Source organism: Dicentrarchus labrax, unplaced genomic scaffold, assembly GCF_905237075.1.
Source record: "Dicentrarchus labrax unplaced genomic scaffold, dlabrax2021, whole genome shotgun sequence".
In the NCBI taxonomy this organism is placed as follows: domain Eukaryota; kingdom Metazoa; phylum Chordata; class Actinopteri; family Moronidae; genus Dicentrarchus; species Dicentrarchus labrax.
This window is the reverse complement of record NW_026136719.1, coordinates 12,778,482-12,796,859: the sequence shown is the minus strand read 5'-3', so window position 1 is coordinate 12,796,859 and position 18,378 is coordinate 12,778,482. Positions and strand designations below refer to the sequence as shown.

The following is an 18,378-nucleotide window of genomic DNA, read 5'->3' as shown; positions in this document are numbered from 1 at the left end:
TTGAAGTCATGATTTACAGATAAAACGTGTATGCAGGGGGGAAAAATAGGATCAGACATGATGAATAAGTTTTTTACGCTTAGATTGAACATTGACTTAATATTCAGATATATACATATAGATATCAGATAACGGTATCATACGCTGATATTAATGCGAGGGTACTTACATGTTGACTGGTAAACACCACACGTGCAGTTGGTGACTTTGTTTGGTGGACAAGGCAAAGGACATTTTTCATTCTCCTGGGGAAAAAAAAAGGGGTTTTAAAAAAAAAAAAAAAAAAAAAATGAGAAAGAAGAAAAAAAAAAAAAAAAAAAAAAAATTCCTCGGGGTGTTGGGGGGTTTTTTTTAAAAAAAAATGGGAGAATATTTTATTTAAAAATGTTAATATTCTTCTTTGTTTCCCTTTTTCTCAGCCACGTAAGTGCAAGTGCTTAATGTTTAAGTCTCAATTTGTTACTATAACCCTAATAGTAGTCTCAGGTTTAGGGAAGACCAGCCCAGAGTCCAGGATGGTAAGGGGGTTATCTATGTTTATTTATTTGTTTTTGTCTTTTGGGTTCATTTGTGGTTAATGGTTTGACTCAAACATACACTGAATTACTCAGATATAGCCAACATGTAGGACCGGTTCATTACAAACTATTGCACTATGACTCTGGATGATGTAAATAATTAACGAGGAGCAATTTCATTCGTTAGCTGGAACGTCAAAGGGCTGAATACTTTGGTCAATATTTAGTCATCTGAAATCATTAAAACCTGAAGTAATATTGCTACAGGAGACACATTTAAATATCAACTACCAAAAAAGACTAAGTTGTAAGTGGATTGGACAAATATATCATTCACGTTTTAACTATGAAGCAAGGGGAACAGCAATTCTAATTAGGAAAGGGATTCCATTTGAACACTCTGAAGTAATATCAGATGCTAACGGCAGATATATTGTTGTAGTGGGCAAGCTATTTAATACACCAATAATACTGGCTAACATTTATGGACCAAATTAGGACAATGCACAATTCTTAATTTTTTTTCAACTTTCCCGGACTTTAATTCCTATAAACTAATAGCAGTGGCTATTAAGTCCTTCCTTCGCTCTTATGGTTTATCAGACCCTTGGCGGATAAAAAATCCAACTACGAAGCAATTCTCCTTCTTCTCCCCCGTGCATCACAGTTACTCCAGGATTGATTATTTTATTGTCAATAACCAACTACTACCTTTAATTTCCAACAGCAAATATCACAGTATAGTATTGTCAGATCACAGCCCAGTGCAGATGGATCTAATTTTTCCAGCCAATGTAGCGGCCCAACGAACTTGGCAGCTAGACCTCCAATTACTTTTTATGTAAGCATTTTAGAAAATATCTCAACAATCAGATTTACTTTTTTTTGGAAGTCAATGACACACAGGATGTATCAAGGGGAGTTTTGTGGGAGTCTATGAAAGCTTACATTAGGGGCCAACTTTCACCTACGCCAGATCTTTTTAAGGAGAAATTACTATTGCAAACTGAATTTAATTATGACATGGAAAGCCGAAAAAAATATTTTAAAATCCAAACAGGTATACTATGAGCATGGAGATAAAGCGGGGAGGCTCCTTGCACTTCAACTTAAACAACAGTCAGCTGAACAAATGATCCCAGGAATTGACACAGGTGCTGACTCGATATCTCGCAGCCCCCCCGAGTCATTAATGACCAGTTTAAACAATATTATTCTACTCTATATCAATCTGAGGTAGATGGTAGCTCATCGGAGATTCACTCATTTCTTGATTCGCTCGATATCCCAAAGCTTTCTCCAGATGCTCAGTCACTTTTAGAGCAGCCATTGTCGCTTGAGGAAATAGCGAATGCCATCAGGTCATGTCAGACAGGAGGGGCGCCAGGTCCGGACGGGTTCCCCATAGAGTTTTACAAGGAATTCTCTTCAAAACTCGCACCCATCCTTAAATCTGTTTATGATGAATCTTTGACCAATGGAAAATTACCGCAAACGCTTACCAAGGCCACAATTTCAGTCTTACTAAAAAAAGATAAGGATCCTGTACAGTGCAGCTCATACAGGCCAATAAGTCTTCTGTGCTGCGATTATAAAATCTTAACTAAAACCCTTGCACAACGATTAGACCCTGTAATTCCCACAATTATTAATGAGGACCAAACAGGCTTCATTCCCGGACGGTAATCATTCTTTAACATAAGAAGATTATTTAATGTGTTATTTTCCCCCCATTCAACTGCACAGCCTGAAGTTATTTTAAGCCTTGACGCTGAAAAGGCATTCCATAGAATCGAATGGACCTATCTTTTCGCAGCCTTAGAAAGATTTGGAATGGGGCCCACTTTCTGTAGGTGGATCAAAGTCCTATATTCAACACCTTTGGCTGCAGTCAGGACAAATAGCCTGATTTCAGAATACTTTCCACTCCACAGAGGTACAAGACAGAGTTGCTGTCTGTCGACATCGCAATCGAACCCCTTGCAATTGCTATTAGATCAGATTGCAGGATTAAGGGTATATCCAGGGGTGAAACAGACCATAAAACCTTGCTTTATGCTGATGATCTGCTTTTGCAAATATCAGACCCAATTGAGAGCATTCCCCACCTTCTCCACTGGCTGCAAAAATTCAGTAGCATATCAGGGTATAAAGTTAATTTATCGAAATCTTTATTATTTCCATTGAATAATCTGGCAAAACAAATCACTTATGAAAATTCCCTTTTAAAACTGAAAATGACAAATTCACCTACCTGGGAATAGAAATAGCGGGTTCAATTAAGGCTATTTTTCAGCATAACTACAGGTCTATTTTAGATTGCACCAAAACTGATTGGATAGGTGGTCGAAACTCCTATTCTCACTGGCAGGACGGATACATGCAGTGAAGATGACTGTAATGCCCAGGTTTCTTTATTTATTCCAAATGATCCCCATTTTTCTCCCCAAATCCTATTTTGCTCAGCTGGACCGCTTTATCTCCTCGTTCATACGGAATAAAAAACCTGCACGTATAAAGAAGGTAAGCCTGGATATAGTTAAATCTGATGGTGGTTTGGGTTTACCAAATTTTTTATTTTACTATTGGGCAGCTAATATTGCCAAGCTGACATATTGGATCACCACATTTGCAGACAATGAGGGTCCGGTCTGGGCTGATATGGAACTGAGAGCTACACTCCCAGTTTCCCTGATTTCAATCTTGACTGCCCCTCTCCCACTAATCATCAAAACACCTGAACTGAACTCTAATTTGGTGGTCCAAAACTCGATTAAGATCTGGGGTCAGTTCAGAAAACATTTTAATTTGACAAGTATATGTAGCTTTTCCCCAATTATGTTTAATCATCTTTTTGCGCCATCTCAATTAGACCAGGCATTTGCTGTTTGGCACAGAAGTGGCTTGGTCTACTTTCAAGATCTTTTCAGTGATGATGGCTTTGCATCATTTAAATTTCTATGTGAAGATCATAATTTACCAAAGTCTCATTACTTCAGGTATCTTCAGGTTCGGAGTTTTGCCTCTAAATTTTTCCCAGGGTATCCATCTCCACCCTCCAAAGACCTACTGTATTTAGTCCTTAATGTAAATCCATTCAATAAAAGAGCAATATCAAAAATATATGCATTAATTCTGGATAGCTGCCCTCATACGTGAGACAAAATCAAGGCAGCATGGGAAGGAGAAGTTGGAAAAATAATACCAGAAGACACCTGGAAAAATACCATACAGCGTATACACTCATCTTCTCTCTGCATTAGACATGGCTTGATCCAGTTTAAGGTTGTCCACAGGTTGCATTACTCTAATGACAGACAAAATTCTACTCTTATTTTTTCACTCTCTCTATGACTGCCATCCTAGTCTTTACAATGCCCATACTCTGACTGTTGGGACTCCTTTTTTTTTTAATGCCAGAGGTCCAGAATGTTGGTGTCATGTCCCTTAGGATCAACACAGATTGGTTTGAGGCCTTTTTTTTTTAATCGATGTACATTTGTTTTCTTTTGATGTTCTGTTTGCCTGTCTGATAAGTTGGTGTTTAAGTGGATGTGTCTGTGTGGATGCCACCTGGAGGGGGTGGGGGGTGGGGGGGAGGTTCACAACTTTTGTAAGAAATGCTCTTAACCAATGATGTCAATGTTTTCAATATGGAATAATGATAAAGTTGTAAAAAAAGAAAACGTGTATGCAAGAAAATGCTGTTTAATTTCAGTTGTACTTTTTGCTGCAACAGTAAGAGTATTAACATATTTTGTGCTCCATAACCATATCTAATGGATGTATTGTGACAAAGGAAATTGACCTTCATTCTGCTACATTAAGCCTTTTCGGTAACTTTATAAATGCTCAGTGTCGACAGTGCTATAGATGATTTGACATCTCGTACTCATGCAGCAGACACGTATTCACAATGTGATGACCTCTCCTGTGCTTTGTGCCTCTCTCTCCCCCACACGTAACAATTTTTCAATTTCTCTGATAAATTTCCATCATCGCTCTTTTACAGTCTAATTCCAAGATGTCTCTCAGTATCCCCGCCAAACATCCCTCCTGTGGAGTGCGTTGCTGTGTATCTCCCTAGGTGATCTATTGGTAGACAGCAGTGTACTCAGCCCTGCTGGGTTTAATCATGTTTGTATTATCTCCTCTAATCAAACATTCTCATCTATCTTTTCATTTCTGTTTTCCCATTTTTTCAAAAGCTTCAAGTGCTCGCTCACAAAAGGTCCCTCTCTGAATTTAGATAGATGGTAATCATAGTTGACAATGTAAACATTTTGCTTTTTCCAGTTGGGCTGGGTGCAATTTTCATGTGCTGTGGAGTGTGCCATGGAATTAAGCTGTCAAACTCAGGGCAGACACAAAGGTGATGTCTTCCTCTGTATATCCTGCCTCTGACATCAACTCACACCTTGGTTCCACAACATACAAACACAAAGATAAGGGAACAGACACACTGGGAGAGTCGCGTTACAAAATGTGCTGAACACAAAACACTTTTATAAATTGGTTATATTATTGTCACGCTAATTAAACTAATCCATCATGTATGTATGAATCCTTGTTGTGTGGTGTTTATGTGAACATAAGCATCCGAGTCTAACAGGGCAGAGAGGTGGCAGTGATGAATGATTGCAGTGGTTGTTACTGTGGAAACTGCAGTGATTGTGCCAACAGCTGTAACGTACCCACTGTAGGACTCTCCTACTCCAGGATTTCACTCTGTTCACACCGTCATTATCATAGATGAAAACTTGTTTGGCCTTCATGTCATGTAAAATCCAGAGGTATAGGTATTTATTTTGTCTCTGCCCCAAGAAGCACGGGTAGTCCCTGCAGGGTGTGTGAACTTTCAAAGGTATGTTAGCCGTAGCCCCAAAATTCAGCATATTTGATGAAGTTTGATGTACTTTTCGGATTCTTGCAATTTTTGGGTTGTGTCCATGTGGTTAAATGCACATACTGTTTACTCTAAATATAGCTCTGTAAAATATGTTGAAAAAGTTTTTCAATAGCTTTTTTTAAAATTTTATATAGAACACGTATTGCTCATCTTGAACCACTGCCACTCAAGGGACAGAGGACCCTCACCTTGCAGAGGGAACTGAGGTCAAAGCCATACGTCTGGGCATTTCGAGAGCCTGCATTCATGTAATTCCCCAGTAGCAACACCAGCTCCAGCAAGCGGCCAAAAGAGCGGCTCTTCCTGACCTCATCACATGCGGCGTTTACAGCCAAGATATCTGGACGCAGGTTGTTTATCTGCTCCTCAAACTGGAGCCGGAAGAGGATGTGGCTGAGGCGAGGACGCAGACGCTTCACGCTGCTCATCTGGGAGAGGAGAATAGAAATGGACGAAACAAGGAAGCATGAAGGAGATAATAAAATGAAAAGAGAGAATTACAGAAAATAAAATAAAGAAGGAGAGTAGAAAACAAAAAATAAGGACTATGTCAAAGAGAGGGAACAAATTCAGATAACATGGTCAAACTTAAAATAACTACAATCGCACTTTTGGCACACATTCAGCCGGTCTAATCTAAAAGAAATTTACGCAACCGGCATGCTGGAAAGTGTTGCTAGGCAGTAGTAATAGATGCTGGCAGTGATTTGATTTGGGACCCAGGTCTGGTAAGTTAATTGTGGAGTTAGTGTCCATATAGGGCAGGCAGCAGAGGGGGTGGAATATACAATAGGCTGCCTTGGATTACCACTCTCACACAATTAGAGAAAATTGGAAAATATTGCATTGGGCCCAGGGCTTGGCCACAGCAGTGATTGTGTATGTGTGTGGGGTGGTGGGGAGGGGCGCAGGTTCCAATTGTCTGTTTCACACAACAGCTGGCTGTGCGGTTTGATGTCTTCCATCAAGGGTTTAATTATAGCTACTGTAATGTTATCAAATGACTATTTCAGTCGGTGAGTGAGTGAGTGAGTGTGTATGTTTGTGCGTACATGTTGGTGTGTGAGTTTGTATGAGAGTGTATGTTTGTCTAAGAGAGAAAGGAGAGAGGGCAGGAGGAGAATATTAAGAAATTAAGAAATAGCAAGGTGCACAAAAACCTAAAATAATACTGAAATGGAGCCCAGAGATGGGCTAAATTATGTGATAAGGAGTAAGGAGAACATAATCAGAGGAAAAAGAAATAACACAAACACACCTGGGCATCTTCAGAGTGAATGTGAATGTGAATGTGTGTTGTGCTTTCCATAAAAGCTACAGAGGACACTGAAGCAGTTGGAGCTGCTGCTCTCAACAACATGGGATGGGAGTGTGAACAGTGGATTAAAAAAATGATGCACTATATAGTGTAAAAAAACAATACATGTGAGTAAATATTTTGGCTTTAATTCAAAGAAGTGCCAGTCAAAAGGACAGTGTCTACAGTTGCACCAGCAGAGTGTACATGCTGGTAAACAGAATGATTCCTAAGATGTCAGGGATCAAAATTAAGTCTGTAATCATCAACCACAACTGATGTACAGTGATAACAGCTCCTGTACTGCATGAAGTTGATTAGTGAAAAAACCACGGACTGTATAAAAAATAGACGTCAAGGTTCAAAAGAACAGTGGTGAAGCTCAGGGTGGTCAGCTCTGGCTGTCGCCTTCTTGGCAGTCCTGACTCCGCCAGCTCCTGACTAATCCAATAATGGTGTGGAGCTGAGGCAGGATGAATGAAGCCTGGTTACTGAAAACAGCAGTCTGTGACAGCACCCACCTGTCACTGAAATCAGTAATGCCCTTAATTATACATAACTTTAAGCCTTCATATAATTTAGATGGGTTAGTTACATAAAAATTCAATCCCCATACAGTTGTCGCGAACAGGGAATTTAGCTATGGAGACCAAAACCTTTTTTTGTTGTAATTATGTTTATTTCTGCTGTAACATTGGGGATTTTAATATGGGGGGGCTTCTGGAGATTGACTCACTTCTGTAGCATGCTACAGCCTGCTGTGGCTGTTAAAGGAACTGCAGTTTTTGTCACTTCTGTGTTTGCTTCATTTGCCAGCCAGTTGCCGCTTGGTAAAAAAAAAAAACATTATGGAAATGAATACTCTGTAGGAAGATCAAGAGCTTTTTTGCCTTTTGACTGCTTGTCACAAAGAAGTGACTTACTAACTCATTCATGTAGCTGCAGAAAGAAACATTAAATGACTACATTACCCTTGTGTCCTGCAAGGTACTGTAAGGATTTTTAACAATGCAATCAGATCTTTTTTTCCTTTGAATAGACACTACTATTATGCACTACTACACACAGGGTAGAGTTCAAATCAAGTGTGAGGGTGGCAGACATGGAAAAAAGAAAATATAAAATGCATGTGTTTGCACAATGGTAAATTAAAAATTCCCTTTGAACCTGAGCTTTTCTGATAGGTGAAAGCACACAGGCCTCCTTGGGCCCACGCAGGCACAGCAGTTAAACAGCATTATATAAGCAGGCTCTTCTTTGTTCTATGTCTCCCTGATGAACTATACACAACAGCTGAGCATGCTCTATTTTCACTCCCCTCCCCCCAATTAAGGCACTGCATTTTCATTCAGTGATAAGATTCGCTTTCATGGGTGTTTACAAAACAGGTGGGTACACAGGGCAGAAGAGGACTATTGTATGTTCTGTCAGTCAGATGGTTGCTAGGGAGAAACACAAAATACACAGAAAGTGCTACAACCCTCATGCATAACTTTGAATAAACCTCCTTTGAAAAGTCTTTAAGAAAATGATGCAGACATAATTAGGCAGCATAAATTAGTTCAGCAGTCCAGTCCACAGGTGTCTTGTTTTTCCTCTTAAGGCTTAAAAAGATAGAATTTTAAAAAGCTTAGGATTAGATTATTCATATGAAAGTGCTCCATTTGTATGTGTGTGTGTTTATAGGAAAGAGGGGGGAAAAAGCGATATGATGCATATACAAAACAAGTTTACATGACTATAACATTAAAACAGTAGTAAACCAGTTTTCTGAAACTACGTATGTTCATTGTGTTCTTTTAAACCACCATAGTCAAACTACACTGAATTTCAACTGAGTTGACACATAATCTTAGCCTTTGATCAACAAAAATAGGAAAAGTATTTTTTGCGATACATGTTCATGTTGATGAGAGCTATAACCAGCTGGTGTGGAGATGACAGATTTGTGTGTGTTTGTGTGTAAAGTGTGTGTGAAAGTGTGTACTCACCACAACCCCAAACTGTTCAGGCTCTGACAAATTTGCGTACTCATTTTTATACTTGGCCAAGGCGTTCAGCTGCTCCTGCTCTGGAAGGTGCTTCACAAGGTTCTACAAAGAAGAGAGAGGGAGAGAAGGAGTGAGACACAGCACAGAGGAAAGCAGAGCAGATAGAAGCAACCGGTATAAATTTATATAAAAATAGCATTGTGATGATGTTGTGATACTTGACACACTTTGTTTTGATAAATGTACTTGATGGGATATTATAGCCTCTTCATTTTCATGTTTAAATTTCTTTACCATGTATAAAATGTAATGCTTCAAAGTCCCCCCCTTGGGGGATTAGCTATATCTGGGTTTCAACAGCGCTGTGGTTGCCCGCAGTCCACGCCTGCAATGTGGTGTTTCCCTAAAATTGAATTTACAATTGGCCCTAGGACTACTGCTATTTGAACTGTGCTTGTATAGAAATTTAACTTACTTAGGTTTTATTTGCTGTGTGTTTTGTTGAGTTTCAGGCCCGTTGGTCAGCTTCAATAAAAATGTTTTGTAATTGCAATAAATTGTCTTTTATTATCAAACAGACTATACTCTGAAGGCTATATGCACTTATTGCGTTTTTTAGACAGCCAAAAGGAAACAAATCTTAAATATTATAAAGCCATGTTGATTATTATGCCTTCTCCTCTGAATTTAACAGCCATCTCAACAAACACTGCTACTATGTGGTAAATATGTTGGTCTGAAGCATTTAAATTGGGTTGACAATCTGTCCCTGATGCCTGGAGTCAGGACGACTATTGCTACATCCATTACTTGAGTTTATATTGATGCAGAATAATGGACTGCTTTAATCACCATTAATTATTTGCATGTTGTAATTAACAATTATTGATCAAATTAAATATTTATTTAAAATGTACATCCATAGCTTAGGTTTGGTTTGTTTTTTTCTTTCAACTCACCTAACCCACATCTGCACTAAGTAATCAGTTAAATAATCTTAAACCCTTAACTGCATCAACAACAAATTGCATCAACAAATTCTGAGCCATACATTTTTGACATCTACAAACTGATTTAAATTTGGCTTGACAAATGTACGCTGTATGCTTATAGTATACTTATTTAATTCCAGCCATTTAGACTACTGTAATTCCTTATTTGTCGGACTGCCCAGGAAATCAATTGACGGCCTCCAGCTTGTATAAATATGACTGCCATGGTATTGACAAGAAAATTGGAGCACATTTCTCCATTCTAGCCTCCCTGCAATGGTTACCTGTGTCTTTCATAACTGACTGTAAGGTTTCATCACTTATTTGCCTCTTCCTACAATGTTGACCTTCTCTGTCCTTACATTCCTGTTAGTAGCCCAAGGTTTGCCGGCCAGTTCTTGCTGACTGTACCCAGGACCAAACTAGAGACAGAGGGTAGTAGGTCATATGCTGTAAGGGATGAGAACCTCTATAACAGCCTCCCAAGGCCAGCAGTGTCAGTTGCCTCTTAAAACATAGAAAGTTATTTTTAAACTTGTATTTATTATACTATTAAACTTTTAAATTCACTTAATTTTGCTTTTTTTTTTTTTATATTTTGTATTTTCATATTTTCTCTTCTCAACTATATTATGTATATTGGTTTTTCTCTTTTGGGTATGTATGTTCAGCTTAATTTGTCATAAGAATCCCTTTTGGCATTGCAAAATAGTATAATAAACACATTTAATAAAATGAAAATAAAAAAATTAAATTCTTGTAAAAAATACCAAAACTGACAGTAAGTGTGCACTAACACCAATGATGCAAAAGTATCAATACCAGAAACTAGAGCTTGACCAACAGAGAGCCGAAATTGTCAGCCCATATTATCACAGATATCAGTAATACCATATATGGCAGGTGAAAGTAACGAGAAACCCGCTATAAAATAAAGACAGGCTTGCAGTAATTTAGAAACAGTGTCACCAGTACACAGTTTGTAAAACGTCCCTTACAAAATATACTTACAGACTGTATAGCCTCAAGATAAAACGTTGCATATTGTAAGCTGAGCTAGATAGCTACAATATTCTTCCCACCTCAGAACTAGTTGCATATATCTAAGAGTTACGTGGCCAATCCAAAAAAGTAAACTACTAATGTCAGATAAGTAACTGTAGTTCTTAACCTTCAGATGTCTCTCAAAACCTGCCCTACCTGAATCATAGGTTCAGTGAGTTGCTCCTCGTCCACCTCCACTATCATCCGACGAATTTCCTGATAAGGCATACGGAAGGAACCCAGGAAGATGGCTACATGGAAATAAAAGATGCAACAATGCTGTGGTAAATCTAAAACAATGATTTAAAAATGACCAGCAATGACGCAATTTCAGAGAACTTAGTCATACAAATCAATAAGGAAAAAATAAAACCAAAACGTAATGTGAAATAAAAAAGTTCAAGGACAGATGAAGGACATGAAGTAGGAATCAAAGAGAACTAAAATTAAATAAAAAAAATATCAGAATATAGTCAGCCAGACATAAAAATGTTACAGTGGTTTAGCAAGCATGGCTTCCTCAAGCAAGTGGTACCACTAGGGACTGAATGGCAAATGCCCTGTCAGGATAAGTCATTAGTCTAGCCAGAGAAACCATCAGCGAAACCCTGACAGTTAAAAGATGTGTGACTAGGCTATGAGCCAGATGCTGCAAACTTTACCAAAGATTATTGGGAATATTTATATAACATTTTATATCCTAGTTTATTTTGTTTATTAAGTGTTTTGTATTTGAGTGAGTCTGTTGTAAAGAAAGTTACAGATATCAAATTGATATGATATATGAGAGAATCAGGAATAACTCTCCAAAACAAACGGTCTTTTCCAATCTCACTGTCAACACTAGTATATCTAGTTTATCAGTGTCTGAAACCACTTCTTATGCAAAGGGACACAAGGAAGTTACTTTAAACTGATTTAAAAATCTTGGTGAAATATTGCAGAAGCAGGTTTGCAAGGTGTCAAAAGATACTTGGGACACTTTACATTCCTTGAATGTGAAAATATACAATAAACCTGATAAGATATTACTGAGGTGACTTAAAACAAAAAGTGTGGCTATTCAAATTGTTTTAGATAAAAAACACTAAATATAGTCAATGGAGGTCTGACATTGTGAAGTAGCGTGGCATCATAGGAGTTGTTCTCGTCATTGTTAAAGAACAATCATCGCAGATGAAAATCTGCCTTGACTTGGGCAGAAATTATGTTCAAGGACAAGGTCATGTATTAAAGTTTAATTCGCATTACGTTTAGTCACATTTGAAAACTTCTTTCCTCGCTCTCTGACAAAGCCCGTGTTTTCCCGACCAAATGAAATGCACCATTACCTTGTGATGTAAATGATGTATTTCCCTGGGTTTGAACATTGTTGTGATCATTTGAACTCTCACTCAAAAAAATGCATTACATAGACACACCCACATTTTAATGTGGAAATGTTACATATTATACCCTTAAAACACATGCAACATAAAATGTTCTATGAGTGAGCTTTGTACCTTTATTACTAACATTTAATTCAAACTCATTAGAACCCATTACATGGAATAAATTTGCCTGGTATCTTAATAGTGACAGCATCAATCAAGCAACAGAACTAAAATTATGCATATTCATTGTTAACCTCAATTAAAGCTTTTAGACTCTGTACCTCCTATGGTGGAACACATAAATCGCCCACTCTTCTTTTTTTTCTCTCCTTATTCCTACTCTATAATTTCCGCTGCATGATTTATCATTGTTACTGGGCTGATTAGTCTCATTTTCTTTTAATACATGAAACAAAGGTCACAGCTCCCCTTGATATAAGCCAATGAGGTGCTAAGATCTGGGAGTGCTTAAGAGATCAGCTGGATCCTCATTAATGCCGGGTGCTTTTATAACGGTCATTTTAAGACCATGCGTGTGTGTGTGTGTGTGTGTGTGTGTGTGTGTGTGTGTGTGTGTGTGTGTGTGTGTGTGTGTGCGTGCGTTTGCGTTTGTGTTTGTGTGTGCATGTGTGTGTAGACAGTGTCACAGCTAGCAGTGGCCAGGTCCACAATAAGTGTAGTCTTGCTTTACTTGCTATAGCAACAAGCAAAGGTGTAAGTCATTCCCAGCCAAAATGTATTTAAATTTGTACTTTAAATTTATACTTTATAACATGCAAATAACATATAATGAAGGGATACAGGAGGTGACTTAAGTGAGAAGACAGGAAAAAGTGAGAGCAAAGTGTATTGTGAGGAACTGTGAAGACTAAAATGACAGACATGCTCAGTACACTGTAACATCAAGACACAAGGTTGTGTATAAATCCCGTCTTAGGGAGGAGTGGGCTGAAAGGAAACAAATACTTACATAGATTCTGTGCGATCTTAGGATCGAGCACTTTGAGCTCTTTAATTCTCTTCTTTATGGATTTCTTATCCTCTAGATCCTCCTCTTCTTTTTTGGCTGATGAAGACAGAAACACTGAATTATTTTCAACACACAAAGGAAACATTTACACAAATGCATGCACTTACTGTTTTGCTGATATATGTATGATACGCATAAATTCAGATACGGTGAGATTATGAGATTTACATACACCGACCAGCCCTGACTGGTGAAGTAAATAACATTAACTATCTGGTTATCATTGCATCTGTCAGTAGGTGGGATATATTAGACAGCAAGTGAACATTTTGTCCTAAAAATTGATGCATTAGAAGCAGGAAAAATGGGCAGCGTGAGGATTTGAGCGACTTTGACAAGGGCCAAATTGTGATGGCTAGACGAACATGGGTGGCTTAAGCGTAAGCAGGGAGCAAAGACTGGCCCATGTGGTTCCGATCACACAGATGAGCTACTGTAGCTTAAATTGCTGAAAAAGTTCATGCTGGTTCTGATTAGAAAGGTGTCAGAACACACAGTACATCACAGTTTGTCGCATATGGGACTGCATAACATTATGACCACCTGGGCACCCAGGTGGTCATAATGTTATGGCTGATCTGTGTATCCAGGCACAACATTATGGAAGTCAGTGCAATGTAGAGACTGTCCAGTTGTTTATTTTTCTTATCTTTTTTTATTGAGTTCTAAAAGTAATTTTAGTACTAAAAGTACTAATTTTAAAAATGTATTAATTTTAAATTCAACCACAATTTATGTTTCTTTCCTCTTACGGGTGTGTGTTTATATATGTTTCCAAATATTTCCAAAGGAACGACACAGTCCTCCATGACTGCTGCCAGAGAAGCATGGAGAATAGGATTATGGGAAAGTCTTGTGATCTCACCACTGACAGAGTAAGGTATGGGGGAACTATGGCTGTTCCATAAACACAATGTTGCACATACAGTTTAATGAAGGTAAATCGTTTCTATGTAACATGGAGCCAGGAATGGGAATGTGGGATTGTGACATATGTGCTATTGGTCGATAGGAGAGGTATAATGATATCTCAATTACAAACTATACACCAATAAGGCACATATGCAGACATATATATATATAAATGCATAAACATGAACATACACATCCCTCTTGAGCCACGTTCACAAAGAGGAGATGGTTTTAATTATTTAAGACAGATTAAGAGAACAAAATGTGCATCCCAGGAGTATGCTGGGTAATTGTCTTGTGCTGTAATTATGGTGTCTGAGAGGAGAGAAGAGGATAGGATAGGAGAGGAGAGGAGAGGAGAGGAGAGGAGTTAATCCACAGGAAAGGTATTTCTACTGTTCCACATGGCCTTGGTCTTCTTTTCGGGGATCCTGTATCTAATTAAAAAGTGAAGAGGTATGCTGGGAGCTCCCGCAGAAAAGACTGTTAGCATGTCCACAAACGTGCACTCCTACAGCACAGCTCACCACAAAGAGAAATACACAAACACGGCCACACACTGAGCTATCCTTGGACTTACGTGGCTCCTCTGTTGGTACACTATCCTCACAGTCTTTCAATGTGTGAGAGAGGTGAAACAATGCATAGGGCAGACAGGAAGACAAGGGAAAATGTGCATCATGGTAAAGGGAGAGGAATGAGAATAATGAGATAAAAATACATGTTCACAAGATTACACCCTGTCTACTGCATGTTACTGCAGACACAAGTAAGGAGAGAACAAATACAGTGTAAAAACTTAAGTGGAAAATAGCTGTATAAATAAACAAGTAAATAACTTCATCAAATAGAAAACTGGAGAAAAGGATGAGTTGCATATTATTTGGCATACACTATCTATTTTCTAACTGTAATGCGTGTTAACAGAAAAATTGAGATTCAAGAGGTTAAATAACAAATAAAAACCATACACACTGCCAACAGACACAACAAATTGGTCTTAACAGGCATGAAGGGCAGCAGTCACTTTGCATCATCTGCCAGTACAATTGTACCCTGTTTTCTACAAACGTCCAACTACTAGTGTAAATATGTTCAAAAAGTAACTTCACTTGAGATTGTCTCTATGAATATATTCAGTGCAGAACAGCAATTTCAGCAAGTACAAATAAATAAAGGAAACTATGTTAAATTATAAGGCACAAATGAAATCAATAAAAACGTAAAGATGTCAATATTTACATTAAAAATCAGTGTAAGGGACTTAGAATTTTTAATCTTAGGGAAATGGAATCTTGAATTTGATATTAGTTGGTATATTGATGCAATATTAAGCGCTATCCCTAGAAAGCCTCCAGCTTACTGCATTAAGATGTTGTATCGATCGACTCATCATAACGTATAGCCTCATAGAATCTCATTTATTACACCAACACATTTACTCTCTCTCAAACACACCCACACACACAAGAAACACACAGTACCAGAGAATAAACCACCTTGTTTCAGTGCATATAAACATACTTGGCTTGGTTTGTATAATTCATGAATCATCCTCATCATCCACATAATACTGCAAGGGCTGCATCCATCTCTATAGCACAAAAGATAGTGATAAGATAGAAATCATATAGCACACACTCACACACACTCACACACACACTCACCCTGAGGTGCCTCAGGTGTTATCAGTTAAATCAGCTAATTAGATTGCTCCCGTCCAGCATCACCCCATCATCCTCTCTGGCCTTAAAACAGTTCTTCTTCAGGGAAGCCCGCTCATTATACCTCACCCAATTAAAATGTCCCGCAGGGGGTCAGAGGTCAGTGGTTAATCAATCAGAGGGAGCGGTGACTGTTGTAGTTATCAGATTGCGCTATCACCCAGGAAGTAGGGAAGATAAGGATACTCTTGTGAGTGCAGAGCAGTGGGGAGTCTGCATCACATCACAGGTCTAGCAAAAGCAGTAACGAAGCATGGGACACAGCGTAGGTATGGTGCAACTACAGTAAATATTTCAGGCTCTACAGATTTGCCAATATTAATTTCTCTGAAAAGATGACACACCAGTGGAGAAAATGTCTGTACCAGTTTAAAGAGACAGAGTGAGAGATAATCAGAGAGTAAGTCCGACAGACAGATGTATGTTACAAAGGAAGCCATTGACTAAAACCACAGTTAACAGAGATCAGATACCGCACAAAAGGAAAAGCAGGGCTCCATCACAAGACCTGAGAGAGCAGTGCATTGGAGACAGACGCCAACATTGACTTGTCTAAGTTAAAAGGCCTACTCTGCTCTGCCACGGTGCACAAAGGGGCTAACCCTTTACCATCTGAGCACTTTTAAGTTAAGGCCTCTTAATGGAGGCTTGTGATAAATGTCAACTTGATGGCGTGACTGCAGGCAAAGTAGGAGGAGAGATAAGTATGAAAAATAGAGCAAAGAAGAAGGACTGTCTCAATTTTCCTTTACCCCCAGTGTAGTATGTTCTTGGGAAAATGCATTCTGCATTATTCACACAGTAACAAACAAATAACAAAATAAATATGTCAATATTTATATTTTATATAAATATGTGTTCCTGTCTTTTCTTGAATGAAAAAGAAAAACATGGGGTCTGGGGTATACAAGCAAAGAAAAGTAATATATTTTTCTTGAGAAAAGAAAAATAATGTTTCGTTGTAGGATCAGCTCAGGATGCAACAGCAGGACTTTAAAAGAGTTATCTACTTTCCTCACCTGTAATCATTTTCCTGACGGGTTTTGATCCCATCTCTGCCACAGTTTAAAGGCACTTGACAAAAATATGACAATGTGTAACATTTCGCACACACATGCTTCCCAAACAGTAGCACCTCCCACAAGGCAGTATCAGTGAATTGTGCCGTCAAAGCACTAAAGGGAATGGTGGATGAAATAAAACTGCTGTGAAAGAGCATGACTGATGCTGTACATGACAGGCAGGCCTCAGAGACAAGCAAGCCTCACCTCAAGTGTCCCCCCACACCCCCCCCCCACACGCACACACACACACACACACACACACACACACACACATCCACAAAAGTCTCCTCGTCCTTCTCCCCAACCCTCTACACTCACACCAGTACGTCATCTCATCAGGATGGATTTCTAATCAGAGAAAATGCCTTACTGGAACTGCACTTTTTTTTGCACACACACACACACAAAATCGTAACACTAACGTCAAATAAAAAACAAAACAAACATACTAATATAACTTAGACTTACATCTAAGAAGTTATCATGTGAACTTAGGAACTGACAGCAGTGTGAGTGATGAGACAGGCAGGAGACAGTGAATGTATAAGCTTATATGGCTTGTCATTTTATCCGATATTTGTCCAACTATCTCACTTCCTAAGGAGATATCACACCCTCAACTGACTACTCTCTTGATGAGACTTCATTATTTATGGCATGTTGCAGTGTTTCGATCGTCTCCCCCTGAGAAAGCAGATACACAAGCACAAAGTGAGGGGAAAGTTGAGAGGGCAGCTGTCTCCATAGGGTAATTAAATCACTGTGTTGTTTTCAATAGCCAATCAAGGCAGTCATGCAGGTAAAGTTTAAATCACTACTATTAGGGGAGTTTCTGTAGCAGGGATAATATGGGGGTCTCAATTTAATGTGCAAACACACACGCGCACACACACACACACACACACACACACACACACACACACACACACACACACACACACATATATATATAAAAATAAAATACACACACACCATTGCCTCAAGCAAAATCCACTGTGAGACATCTGATGCACAGGAGGGGGGATGTCTGCAGCAAGTGAACAAATCCACCATTCCGACACATCTGTCAACTCTACAGTCAACAGAGGGGGGACGTAGAGTCAAACCAGCCACGCAGTTTGACTGTTGACTCACTGCATGGTTCTGATCCAGCTAAGTCCTGAACTTCAGTCAGTCTGACAGAAACCACAAGGGACATCCAGAACGTCCAGTAGCTTCTCGGACTGTACACACCTGCCCTCACCTTTCCCTTTATTTTATCAATGTGCACTTTCCACGATCCTGACTAAAACTGACACGATAGCTTGACTGGTCTGTTCGCTCACAGACTACCCCTGCCCGCCCACCTCCCATCCGGCGTTGCGGGTGTGGGCGTGCCAGTGAGCGCGAGATAGCGAGAGAGAGAGATCAGAGTAATGAAATGAGGAGCTGTGTTGTGAGTGAGCTAATCAAAGTGAACCATGCAGGGCCACCTCTCCCTGTGATCCGGACTAGATGACCCAGGGCCATAATTAGTCTGAGACT

General features: G+C 39.0%; 1 protein-coding gene across 4 annotated transcripts in view; it reads right to left on the bottom strand.

Moving 5' to 3' along the window:
- LOC127351086 (protein diaphanous homolog 3-like) overlaps positions 1-18,378 on the bottom strand; it is a 154,225-nt gene that overhangs the window by 77,142 nt on the left and 58,705 nt on the right. For all 4 annotated transcript variants that reach the window (XM_051378256.1, XM_051378259.1, XM_051378257.1 and 1 more), the window contains 4 exons: positions 13,095-13,190; positions 10,908-11,002; positions 8,716-8,817; positions 5,616-5,855 (listed from right to left, as the gene is read on the bottom strand). In XM_051378256.1, the coding sequence (XP_051234216.1) occupies positions 5,616-5,855; positions 8,716-8,817; positions 10,908-11,002; positions 13,095-13,190 (533 nt within the window). The remainder of the gene's footprint in view (positions 1-5,615; positions 5,856-8,715; positions 8,818-10,907; positions 11,003-13,094; positions 13,191-18,378) is intronic.